Genomic DNA, 13,750 nt, shown 5'->3' on the forward strand with positions numbered 1-13,750 from the left:
GTGTCTCCTTTTGACCTTTCCTGAACTCTTCAGTTGGTGGTGGCTTATTAGTTCCGTATTCCTTACCAAGACCTCCTGTCAGAAAACAACTCATGCAAATGGTTACTATGGTGCCTGGCCAGGGTGGGCGGTTTCAGTCAGTGTGCTTCCCCTAACAGGGTCACTAGCTGTATCAGCATTCCATGTCTGGATATTTTTTTTCATTACTTCCTCCTTACAGGAAGATTTACTGATAATATGTTTCGGTGTTAGAACTAATAAAGTCTCAATATTGTTATTTATTACAATGTACAGAAATGGTTCTGAACACAATCGTATGAGGTAGGTACAGTTATGACTCTATTTTAGGTGGAGAAAGTAAAGCATAGTTTTACATAGCATACTCAAGGCATACAGTAAAAATAGTGAAAGGTTGTTGCTGAGCCACTAAGGACACCAGGATTCTTGGCCTCCAGATGAGAAGAATTCAATTTGGGACCAGTGACAAGGCTTGATCGCTCAGAGCTTTTGTGTAATAAAGTTTTATTAAAGTATAAAGTATAAAAGAGATATAGAAAGCTTCTGACATAGATATCAGAAGAGAGCAGAAAGAGTGCCCCCCCTGCTAGTCTTTAGCTGGATGTTATATAGCTACTACTGCTGCTGCTAAGTCACTTCAGTCGTGTCTGTCTCTGTGTGACCCCATAGACGGCAGCCCACCAGGCTCCCCCGTCCCTGCGATTCTCCAGGCAAGAATACTGGAGTGGGTTGCCATTTCCTTCTCCAATGCATGAAAGTGAAAAGAGAAAGTGAAGTTGCTCAGTTGTGTCCGACTCTTTGCAACCCCATGGACTGCAGCCTACCAGGCTCCTCCATCCATGGGACCAGGCAAGAATACTGGAGTGGGCAGTCTGCTAATTAGAGGAAAGGAAATGTCTCAAAACTCAGAGACTGGCACCAGGCCCCTTACCCACAACATGCATTTTGAGATAAAATTGGCACAAAGTGAGTTGTCTCAGGCCATAAAATGATTGACATGACAAGAAAGGCAGGTTTCCAAGCAAATACAGTCTCATTAACATAGTTTAAGAGAATATTTGCATGAGTGAAATATACTGGCTTGTCAAGTCAGTTCTGAGTCTTAGGCAGAACCCACTTGAAGACAGAGTCTAGGGTAAATACATAGTTCATTAACATAGCTTAAGACTAACATTTCCATAGGAAAAATGCATTGGGTGGGAGAGGGAGAGGGTGGGGAGATTTGGGAGAATGGCATTGAAACATGTATAATATCATGTATGAAACGAGTCGCCAGTCCAGGTTCGATGCACAATACTGGATGCTTGGGGCTGGTGCACTGGGATGACCCAGAGGGAGGGTATGGGGAGGGAGGTGGGAGGGGGGTTCAGGACGGGGAACACAGGTATACCTGTGGTGGATTCATTTCGGTATTTGGCAAAACTAATACAATATTGTAAAGTTTAAAAATAAAATAAAATTTAAAAAAGAAAAAGAAAAGATAAAAAAAAAAAAAAATGAATTGCCAGTCCAGGTTCAATGCAGGATACAGGATGCTTGGGGCTGGTGCACTGGGATGACCCAGAGGGATGGTATGGGGAGGGAGGTGGGAGGGGGGTTCAGGACGGGGAACACGTGTATACCCGTGGCAGATTCATGTTGATTTATGGCAAAACCAATACAATATTGTAAAGTAAAATAATAATAATAATAATAAATAAAAATAAATAAATTAAAAAAAAAAGAAAAATGCATTGGTTAACTCAAGGTTTGAGAAAAGTTCAGTTCAGGTGGGCAATACAAAGAATGCTCAAACTACCCCACAATTGCTCTCATCTCACATGCTAGTAAAGTAATGCTCAAAATTCTCCAAGCCAGGCTTCAACAGTACATGAACTGGGAACTTCCAGATGTTCAAGCTGGATTTAGAAAAGGCAGAGGAACCAAAGACCAAATTGCCAACATCTGTTGGATCATCGAAAAAGCAAGAGAGTTCCAGAAAAACATCTATTTCTGCTTCATTGACTGTGGCCAAGCCTTTGACTGTGTTGATCACAACAAACTGTGGAAAATTCTTACAGAAATGGGAATAGCAGACCACCTGACCTGCCTCTTGAGAATTCTGTATGCAGGTCAGGAAGCAACAGTTAGAACTGGACATGAAACAATGGACTGGTTCCAAACTGGGATAGGAGTATGTCAAGGCTGTATATTGTCACCCTACTTATTTAACTTCTATGCAGAGCTGCTGCTGCTGCTAAGTTGCTTCAGTTGTGTCCAACTCTGTGTGACCCCATAGACGGCAGCCCACCAGGCTCCCCCATCCCTGGGATTCTCCAGGCAAGAACACTGGAGTGGGTTGCCATTTCCTTCTGCAATGCATCATGCAAAATGCCAGGCTAGATGAAGCACAAGCTGGAATCAAGATTGCCAGGACAAACATCAATAACTTCAAATATGCAAATGACACCACCCTTATGGCAGAAAGTGAAGAAGAAGAACTAAAGAGCCTCCTGATGAAAGTGAAAGAAAGTGGAAAAGCTGGCTTCAAACTCAACATTTAAAAAATGAAGATCATGGCATCTGGTCCCATCAGTTCATGGCAAATAGATGGGGAAACAGTGGAAACAGTGAGAGACTTTATTTTCTTGGGCTCCAAAATCACTGCAGATGGTGACCAGCCATGAAATTAAAAGATGTTTACTCCTTGGAAGAAAAGTTATGACCAACCTAGACAGCTTATTTAAAAGCAGAGACATTACTTTGCCGACAAAGGTCCATCTAGTCAAAGCTATGGTTTTTCCAGTAGTCATGTATGGATGTGAGAGTTGGACTAAAAAGAAAGCTGAGCACCAAAGAATTGATGCTTTTGAACTGTGGTGTTGGAGAAGCCTCTTGAGAGTCCCTTGGACTGAAAGGAGATCCAGCCAGTCCATCCTAAAGGAAATCAGTCCTGAATATTCATTGGAAGGACTGATGCTGAAGCTGAAACTCCAATACTTAGGCCACCTGATGTGAAGAACTGACTCATTGGAAAAGACCCTGATGCTGGAAAAGACTGAAGGCAGGAGAAGAAGGGGACGACAGAGGATGAGATGGTTGGATGGCATCACCGACTCAGTGGAGATGAGTTTGAGGAGGCTCCGGGAGTGGGTGATGGACAGGGCGGCCTGGCGTGCTACAGTCCATGGGGTTGCAAAGAGTCGGACACGACTGAGTGACTGAAATCATTAACTAAGTTCAGGTGAAACCAGGTGTTGTCATGGCAACACAGAATTTTAAAAGAAACCTCTTTTTAAATTTTTATAGAGAAGGGGAAAAAATATAACACTAGTAGTTTGTTTCCTCTTGCCGCTAAAGAGAGAGAGAAAAAATGTCTGACACTTGCAGCCTATTTCCTCTGTTAGGAGACTGCTGGCCTTCCTGCCTGGGAATTAGTATCAGAATTCCAACCCAGATAATCTGATTGCAGAATCCCTCCCTTTGGCTACTGTACCATAGTGTTCCTCACTATTCTCATATTTCCCAATCTGTGTGGCTGGACCTTAGAGGCGCTGTGGTGTATATTAAATTTTTGAGGGAAACACGGTGACATCTCTTGGACATCACTACAGACCACTGGCTCGAGGTGGTTTAGCATTCAGCATTAGATCATACTGCATTTCTCTTGATGACATACCTCTGCAAAGCTAGATTTTCAACAGTGCTGGGAAAAAAAAGCAGGTGTCACACAAAAGTCAACATGGAACAAGAAATGAAGGCAGTGGTTTCCGGTTACAAGGTTTGAGAAGTTATGCAGTACCCAAGAGATACACACATCCCATTAGAAATTAATGTTGTTAGAGGACATAAAAATACAATATTTTCCTTCCAGTGTTTGTGTTATTTCTTTAGAAGGCTAAAGAATTGTTAGGGAATAAATACCTATTAAATTGTTTGGACCTAGCTGCTTGGCAGGACTGTTAGGTATTTCTTTTGACCAAAGGAAGCCATGAAAACATTTCTGAGATGCTTCGGGTGCTGTGAGCTGAGAAAGTTTGAGAACTTCAATAAGCACATGTGTGCAGGCTATAGAGAGAAGAACGCAGGATCTGTTGGGCACAAGGTAGGAAAGCAGTATGCGAAAGTTCTTATTGTTATATCAGTGCTAAAGTGTAAGTGTTTTCATAGGAATTCTCACAGGAGCATTTGATTTTAATTACACTCGGAAAGGATGTTAGGAACCCAATGGACTGCATCCCAACAGATCCACAGATGGAGTGCATGTGACTCATAGAGAAATTTAAAATCATTGTATAGATAGGTGTCTTAAAATTATGACCTAGGTAAAACATATTCCTGAATTATGTCTAATCTGATAAAAATGCTATCTCATAAGTTTGTTGTGAAAATTAAATGATGAAGGCTAGAACAGTGACTGGCACATAACCAGCAATCAGTGAATGTTGACTGCTGTTCGTATTTATTATTATTATTGTCTGTTCTTGTTCGTTGTCATCATCACCGTCATCTCGGAAGGATGCATATCCCATTAGGACAGCAGAGTTCTTACCCAACATAAAACACAGGCAAAATTGTTTGGTAGTTTCTTTCATAGGTTAAGGAATCTGAGAGGTTTCTGGACCTCCAGTGCCTCTTTTAGCTCCATCCTTAATTGAATCCCTGGATGGATTCACTTGTGAATCCTTTGAACCAGGTTTTTACCAGAGACTGGTCTGACAAATATTTCCTGAACTCTCTTTAGTCCCTAGTTCAACATCTATTTGGAACAGCCTCTAGGGAAACTTTGGAGACAAATTAAAATTTCCTTTCACTTATCTGATAGATTTAAGTCTTTTCTCAACTGTATTGGTATTAGTGACAGGACTGTATTCTTGATATGTTTTGGCATAAATTAAGATTCTTAGTTACTAAAGTCTCATACTGGGACAATCACCTCTTAATAGCACTTGTGAAGTAGCATTTTGTGTTAGTTATTTGTATGGCATTTCCAGTTTATAAAGTGCTCTAATATCTCTTGTTTTCATTATTATGATATTTCTCCATAGGCTCAACAGGACATGATAGTATCTTCATTTCATGGTTGAAGAAGTTGAAATCAGAAAAGTACATAACTCATCAAAGATTAGACAGCCAGTTTGTGACAGATCCATGCCTTGATTTCCAGTTTCGTGCTCTTTATGATCCTGTGCTTTACAGCCTCTTGCCTCACATCCTAAAGTGGGGAGCAGAACGTGGGACAACTCAGAACTTCTGGGGTCAATTTTAGGTCCCATCTTTTGGTCTTGGGAAAATCACTTTATCTGAATCTCTATTTCTTCATTTGTGAAGCTAGCTAATAATATTACTGTAATTTTTCTGTAGGTTGGTTATAATCAGTGTTGGAACCAAGATTCAAATACAGTTTATCTGGTTCTTGAATCTGTGCTCCTAATCACTAGTTACACTGACTTGGCATCATTAAGAGATAAAGTAGACTTTAAGAGTAACAGAGTTGGACTTAACTTGGTGGTCCAATGGTTAAGAATCTGCTTTACAGAAATGTGGAATTCAATCCCTGATGCAGGAACTAACATCCCACATGATGCTGGGCAATTAAGCTCATATACCAGAGTTAGAGAAAGTCTGTGTGCCACAACGAAGACCTAGGGCAGCCAAAAAAAAAAAGATTGTGTAACAAGCTAGATATACTATGAGATACAATGACTTTATCAACTATTATTCCCAACTGTAACTGAGTCTTCTAAAGTAACTCAAGGCTTCAGAACTCTGGAAGTTGTTGTTCAGTCGCTAAGTCGTGTTTAACTGTTTGCAACCCCACGGACTGCAGCATGCCAAGCTTCCCTGTCCTTCCCTACATCCTGGTGTTTGCTCAAACTCATGTCCTGAGTCTATGATGCCATCCAGCCATCTCGTCCTCTATCGCCCTCTTCTTTTCTTGCCCTCAATCTTTCCCAGCATCAGGGTCTTTTCCAGTGAGTCTGCTCTTTGCATCAGGTGGCCAAACTATTGTAGCGTCAGCTTTAGCATCAGTCCTTCCAGTGAATATTCAGGATTGACTTCCCTTAGGATTGACTGGCTGGATCTCCTTGCAGTCCAAGGGACTCTCAAGAGTCTTCTCTAGTACCACAGTTTGAAAGCATCAGTTCTTTGGCACTCAGCCCTCTTTATGATCCAACTCTCACATCCATACATAACTACTGGAAAAACCATAGTTTTGACTATACAGACCTTTTGTCAGCAAAGTAATATCTGCTTTTTAATATGCCATCTAGGTTTGTCATAGCTTTTCTTCCAAGGAGCAAGCATCTTTTTATTTCATGGCTGCAGTCACCATTTGTAGTGATTTTGGAACCCAAGAAAGCAAAATCTGTCACTGTTTCCACTTTTCCCCTATCTATGGGAATGGGTTAAGCTGAATGTTCAATGATTAAATGACCTATGTAGTTACTTAAAACGTAGATGCAACATTGGGGGAAAAAAGCTGAAAATTTTGGAAATCTTTATTCTAAAGTGTTTTTAAAGTGTGTTGAAAATTATTTTTTTTTTCCTTGCAGCACTGGGAGGTGTTCAAAAAAGTAACAGAAGTTTTCATTTTAGTTCCTGCACTTCTTGGTCTCAAAGGGAACTTGGAAATGACACTGGCATCCAGATTATCCACTGCAGTAAGTTCATTCCTACCTCTAAGTATGTATATTTTCTACACATGTGCACACACACACGGATATATATGTGTGTGTGTGTGTCTGTGTCTCTTTGTGTGTATATATATCACATATGCTGTTCCTCTCTATTGAGGAGAACTTTTATGAGGAAAAAAAATTTTCTCCTCTCTCTACTGATAAGTTTCTGAACCTCAGGGCTATGCTAAGTAGTTATGCCTGTTATCATGTCCTGAAAGTTCCCTGGGCTGTCTGATTTGGGAATTACAGACCCTCCTTTACCCTGAGAAGAAGTAACATTCTTGCCTCCTTTCACTTCAGGGGATTCTGGCAGTCATCATCAGTGCTTAAGACATGGGCAAGTCAGACACTGAGATTCTTTATGGTTTGATGGTTGGTTGATTGGCATTTAGATTTTCTGTGATTGTAAAAGTAATACATGCTTATTGTAAAAACTGAAGGAAAGGGAAAACGTATAAAGAAGAAAATTTAAAACTACCCTCAATTCTTTACCTAGACACAATCTCTATTACTATTTTGTTATAGATCCTTCTATACTTGGATAACTCTACTTACACATAGGTTTGGCATAATGTGATACACACACACACACACACACTATATTCTTAAAAAAAAAAAAACAGGAATCATACATATTCTCATTTATAATCTTTGATATCCATTTGAAGAGACATCATGATCATCTTTCCATATCAAGAAATGTGGACCTATGCCATTTTTATTGGCTGTGTGTTTTTCTGTTGTATAGCTCTACTGGGATTTAATCTGTTATTGAATATGTAGGGTCTTTTTAATGTTTACTGTTATGACTATTCTTGTATATACAGTTATATACTCTAATTTCTTTTGGGCAAATTCTAAGATGAAATTATTGTTCAGGGGAGGAAAAAAGCATACTCTTATGGCTTTAGCCACATACTAGAAAACAGTCATCCAGAAACATTAAACACTTTTAAAAATACTGCCACTAGCAGGGTTCTGAGTTTTTTTTTTTTAGTAGACAAAAAGGATTTTGTTTTCTCACTATAATATTCTTTGGGGGTTCCACCATTGTGGAACCAAATTATCATTAGTCCATGTAGCTAGTGAGGCTCACTTCAGTGAACCATCAGCCCATTGAACGTTACTGTTGTTGTTCAGTTGCTAAGTCATGTCTAACTCTTTGTGACCCTGTAGACTGTAGCACCCCGGGCTCCTCTGTCCTCCCCTGTATCATGGAGTTTGCTAAAATACATGTCCATTGAGTTGGTGATGCTGTCTAACCATCTCATCCTCTGCCACCCTCTTCTCCTTTGCCTTCAGTCTTTCCGTAGCATCAGGGTCTTTTCTAATGAGTTGGCTCTTTGCATCAGGTGGCCAAAGTATTGGAGCTTCAGCTTCAGCATCAGTCCTTCCAGTGAATATTCAGGGTTGATTTCCTTTAGGATTGACTGGTTTGATCTCCATGCAGTCCAAGGGACTCTCAAGAGTCTTTTCCAGCACCACATTGAATGTTAGCCCCAAATTAACTAAGCTGTCATTACTGATTGCAGTGCTGTTAGTATATGAGGTTTGTTTTTTCCTTTAAAGAAGATGCAGCCTATGAATCTGTCTGTGAACTAGGAAAAAACATTTGTGTATCTAAGGGTAATGAAGATGTGGAAGCTGAACAACTGTGTTTAGCTAGAAGCCCCCTTTTCCTCCTTCTCCCCTCTCCTCATTTTTCTCCAGGCAGCTCTGAGGTCCCTAAGTTTTCTTGAGTGAAACAGATGCTTGGAAAGGAAATGCATTAAGTAATGTTTTATTAACATTATTATTTGCTTTTTCAAGAACTGCTACATATACCCAATGGAAACTTCTAAGCTGTTTGCTTGTATATAAAAGGTCATATAGCCATACTCCATCCAGGCAATAATGAAGTGCTGAGTATTAGTGAGTTCTCATAATGTGCCGGGTTTCCCAGGTGGCACTAGTGATAAAGAACCCACCTGACAGTGCAGGAGACAGGAGATATGAGTTCGATCCCTGGGTCGGAAAGATCCCCTGGAGAAGAAAGTGGCAACCCAGTCCAGTATTCTTGCCTAGAGAACCCCATGGACTGAGGAGCCTGGCAGGCTTATAGAGTTGGAAAGAGTCGGCATGACTAAAGGGACTTAACACGTACGCATAATGTGCCAGCACTGTGCTAACTGCTTTAGGATGTCTTATAACAAACCCTATGAGATAAACACTATTCCTGTTTTACAGAGGAGGAACTGAGGCTTTGAACAATTGAGTAACTTTCCTGAAGACACAGAGGTAGTATGTGGTGAAATAAGTCATATTCCAGAACTTTTCCTTTTACTTGTACAGGATAACTGTGTCTGAGTTTATAAAACCAGTAAATAAACACAATAGCAAAACCCTAATAATCTCCTTCTCCAGTGGACCACATTTTGTCAGACCTCTCCACCATGACTCGTCCGTCTTGAGTGGCTCCACATGGCATGGCTTAGTTTCATTGAGTTAGACAAGACTGTGGTCCGTGTGATCAGATTGGCCTGTTGTCTGTGATTGTGGTTTCAGTGTGTCTGCCCTCTGATGCCCTCTCTCAGTGCCTACCATCTTACTTGGGTTTCTCTTACCTTGGATGTGGGGTATCTCTTAACGGCTGCTCCAGCAAAGCTCAGCTGCTGCTCCTTACCTTAGGCCTGGGGTAGCTCCTGTCAGCCGCTGCCCCTGGCCTCGGGCCTGGGGTAGCTCTTCTCAGCCACACCAGAAAAACATCTATTTCAGCTTTATTGACTATGCCAAAGCCTTTGACTGTGTGGATCACAATAAACTGTGGAAAATTCTAAAAGAGATGGGAATACCAGACCACCTGACCTGCCTCTTGAGAAACCTGTATTCAGGTCAGGAAGCAACAGTTAGAACTGGACATGGAACAACAGACTGGTTCCAAATAGGAAAAGGAGTATGTCAAGGCTGCATATTGTCACCCTGCTTATTTAACTTATATGCAGAGTACATCATGAGACGCTCTGGGCTGGAGGAAACACAAGCTGGAATCAAGATTGCTGGGAGAAATATCAATAACCTCAGATATGCAGATGACACCACCCTTATGGCAGAAAGTGAAGAAGAACTAAAGAGCCTCTTGATGAAAGCGAAAGAGGAGAGTGAAAAAGTTGGCTTAAAGTTCAACATTCAGAAAACTAAGATCATGGCATCTGGTCCCATCACTTCATGGCAAATAGATGGGGAAACAGTGGAAACAATGGCTGACTTTATTTTTATGGGCTCCAAAAATCACTGCAGATGGTGATTGCAGCCATGAAATTAAAAGATGCTTACTCCTTGGAAGGAAAGTTATGACCAACCTAGACAGCATATTAAAAAGCAGAGACATTACTTTGCCAACAAAGGTCCATCTAGTCAGATCAGATCAGATCAGTTGCTCAGTCGTGTCTGACTCTTTGCGACCCCATGAATCGCAGCACACCAGGCCTCCCTGTCCATCACCAACTCCCAGAGTTCACTGAGACTCACGTCCATCGAGTCAGTGATGCCATCCAGCCATCTCATCCTCTGTCGTCCCCTTCTCCTCTTGCCCCCAATCCCTCCCAGCATCAGAGTCTTTTCCAATGAGTCAACTCTTCACATGAGGTGGCCAAAGTACTGGCGTCTAGTCAAGGCTATGGTTTTTCCAGTAGTCATGTATGGATGTGAGAGTTGGACTAAAAAGAAAGCTGAGTGCCAAAGAATTGATGCTGTTGAACTGTGGTGTTGGAGAAGACTCTTGAGAGTCCCTTGGACTGCAAGGAGATCAGTAGTCCATCCTAAAGCAGATCAGTCCTGGGTGTTCATTGGAAGGAATGATGTTGAAGCTGAAACTCCAATACTTTGGCCACCTGATGGGAAGAGCTGACTCATTTGAAAAGACCCTGATGCTGGCAAAGATTGAGGGCAGGAGGAGAAGGGACGACAGAGGATGAGATGGTTGGATGGCATCACCAACTCGATGGACATGGGTTTGGGTGGACTCCGGGAGTTGGTGATGGACAGGGAGGCCTGGTGTGCTGCCATTCATGGGGTCGCAAAGAGTCGGACACGACTGAGCAACTGAACTTAACTGAACTGAATGATCTCCTCCTCTACATTGTAAAAATGCTCTCCTATGGTCTTGGTCTTAGTACCACTATACTATATCTGGGGTATGTATGTTTTAAAACTTAACTTTTTATATTAAAAAATATTATTTGTAAATATAACCCTGTGGCTTATCTCTGTAGTTAGTTGAAGTTAATATACAGAGGTATCAGTTGGAACCAAACCACATAGAATTACTTTGTAAATTCACTTTAGTCTAGTCTTTAATTTTACATTATTGAGTAGTAAAAGAACTGGAGAATAATAGAAGCTGGAGTTCCTTAGATTTGAACATAAAAGTTCAGAATGACCCTGAAACATCTTGTGCCATAAAGTAAAGAAATGCTAGAAGAAACAAACAAAGAATGATAGGTAATGATGAAAGGGTAATGTACAAACCAGATCTGGGACAATTTGAGCAACAAAATAAATAATGATATTTCCAAATTATAACTCATAGCACTAGATAAGAATCCATGAGTTTGCAGATGAATAACAAGGCAGGCATGGTCTCTGCTATGGTAGAATTTACATAAATAATTTCAGATATTGGTAGAGGCATTAAAGAACATAAAACAGGGTAATGTGATGAAGGGTGATTCACAAGAGCTGTTTTATATTAGGTGGTTAGGGACAAATTCTCTCAGGTGGTGTGTAAGCTGGAAAATGGAAAGTGAAAGTCTCTCGGTCGTGTCTGACTCTTTGTGACCCAATGGACTATACAGTCCATGGAATTCTCCAGGCCAGAATACTGATGTGGGTAGTCTTCCCCACTGGGTGGGGATCTTCCCACCCCAGGATCAAATACAGGTCTCACACATTGTGGGTGGATTCTTTACCAGTTGAGCCACCAGGGAAGCCCAAGAATACTGGAGTGGGTAGTCAATCCCTTCTCCAGGGATCTTCCCGACCCAGGAATCGAACTGGGGTCTCCTGCATTGCAGGTGGATTCTTTACCAGCTGAGCTACCAAGGAACCTGAATGATAAAAGTGAGTCAGGCATATCAAAATCTGGGAAAAGACCATTCCAGTTTACTATTGTATCTGATCAGTATAATGATGTCAGTGTAATAGTATCAGATGTTTAAAGGCATTCTGTACAGATTGACTTTCACAGTTGAGCCTGGGGCAGGAATAAAAACAGAGGCCCATGTAGCCATATGTGCACTTAGTTTAAAATTATACAACAAGCTTACACATTAAAAAAAACTCCATCTTTCCACCTTTACAAATGTTTCCTCTGACAATCTGAAAGTCCAGCATCAAATTTATACTTCTTGGACTCCTTGGGTTCTGTTTTGGAACACAGTGTTGTGGAAGGAGCCAGTTCCTGGTCTGAGCCCTGCCCCACTTCATTCCCCACCCTTGGCTCTATGGTCTGCACTGTGGGAGACCTCACACATCCCTCAGACCTCACATCCATCTACACCCTCAACAGCCAGCCAGCCTCTGAGCACTCCTGGGTTTAGGCATGCACCAGAGGTGGCATGGCCTGTCTTCAGGAGGATTGGCTTCAGGAAGAGGCCCTGGAATTGGACTCAAGGCCGTTTGGTCATGGACTTCTACTGTCCTAGGTATCTGAAGTGTGGCTTAGAATGGGATGAGGCACAGGTGTTGAGTGGGCACACTGCTTGGGTCCCATGCACTCTTCACCCTGTTGAAAGGGGCACGGCTAATGGAGGACCAAAGTGGGGCCTTCTAAGCTATGGTTCTCAAAGCTGGAGTCCCTCTTACAGATTCAAAACTTCTGGCCTAAGGAAAATTACATGACATAGAAGGGATTTCAAAGCTGCCTTGTGATGTACTTCAGTAAGATATAAAAACAAGGGGGGAAAGTTATATATTAAGAAGGATTGCTTGGATAAAATAGCCTTACTAGTACACACTGAAGGCAACAGTCTCAGGACTTACTAATAATCAGTGATTGCTTACAGAAAAGCAGTTCTTTTATTGGAAACATCTTAAGTACCCAAATGGATGCACCTTGAGTATACAAATTATTCTTACATGATCTCTATCCTACTATCCTACTCTTGAGAAGGGACTAAAAGTGTCATGAATTCAATAAAAGCTGAGATACCAATGAAATTTCATTACTTTTTTGATGTCTTGGAAGCCAGACACATCACTCCATTGTTACACTTTGAAAAGATCCAAAATTTAAACGCAGATTTTTCTCAAGTGATCATGTGAAGCAGTAAGTATGTGTAAAATATTAAAATTTAAAAATGTGTTAAGGCAACATTCCTTTGACTCTGAAAATATTTAGAAAGCATCATCATGAAGCAATATACAAAATTTCAGTTTATGGAATTATTTCAATGAAAATGCATCATTACTATTAACCAAAACATCAAACCTGTAAATTAAAGAGTATAGAAGTCCTTTATCAATTATATTTCTTTTCCTGTTTAGGAGAGAAAGCCTAATAATTTGATAACACCATCATTCTCAGCCGTATCTAGACTGGCAAAACTAGCCAAAAACAATCTTGATTCTCTAATGACTTCATTTGAAAGTGGGCATCTGCATAGTATTACAGCTATGAAGTATAATGGCCACAAGATCAGTCTAGCAGCCCTCAGTGCTAAGAAATTATTTCTAAAAAATTTAGAAATAAAATAAGATTTTTGGGCTCCCCAGTTGGTGGCTCAGTGGTAAAGAATCTGCCTGCAGTGTAAGAGACACAGGTTCAGTCTCTGGGCTGGGAAGATCCTCTGGAGAAGGAAATGGCAACCCACTCCAGTATTCTTGCCTGGAAAATCCCATGGACAGAGGAGTCTGATGGGCTACAGTCCATGGGGTGCAAAAGAGTAGGACACAGCTGAGTGACTAAACAACAACAGCAGCAATAAGATTTTTAAAATTTCATTAAATTTCACATTTGTTCTAATATTCCAGAAGTTCATCGTGTAATGGTGACATTGCTGTCAGCTGAATATTGTTTTTTAACATTTGGCATC

The 13,750-nt window shown here is 41.0% G+C and overlaps 1 protein-coding gene across 8 annotated transcripts in view; it reads left to right on the forward strand.

Moving 5' to 3' along the window:
- The window catches only part of SLC41A2 (solute carrier family 41 member 2), a 145,197-nt gene that overhangs the window by 53,463 nt on the left and 77,984 nt on the right, over positions 1 to 13,750 (forward strand). For all 8 annotated transcript variants that reach the window (XM_027541914.1, XM_027541911.1, XM_027541916.1 and 5 more), the window contains one exon: positions 6,555 to 6,662. In XM_027541914.1, coding sequence (XP_027397715.1) covers positions 6,555 to 6,662 — 108 coding nt within the window. The remainder of the gene's footprint in view (positions 1 to 6,554; positions 6,663 to 13,750) is intronic.

Source organism: Bos indicus x Bos taurus, chromosome 5 (genome assembly GCF_003369695.1).
Source record: "Bos indicus x Bos taurus breed Angus x Brahman F1 hybrid chromosome 5, Bos_hybrid_MaternalHap_v2.0, whole genome shotgun sequence".
Lineage (NCBI taxonomy): Eukaryota > Metazoa > Chordata > Mammalia > Artiodactyla > Bovidae > Bos > Bos indicus x Bos taurus.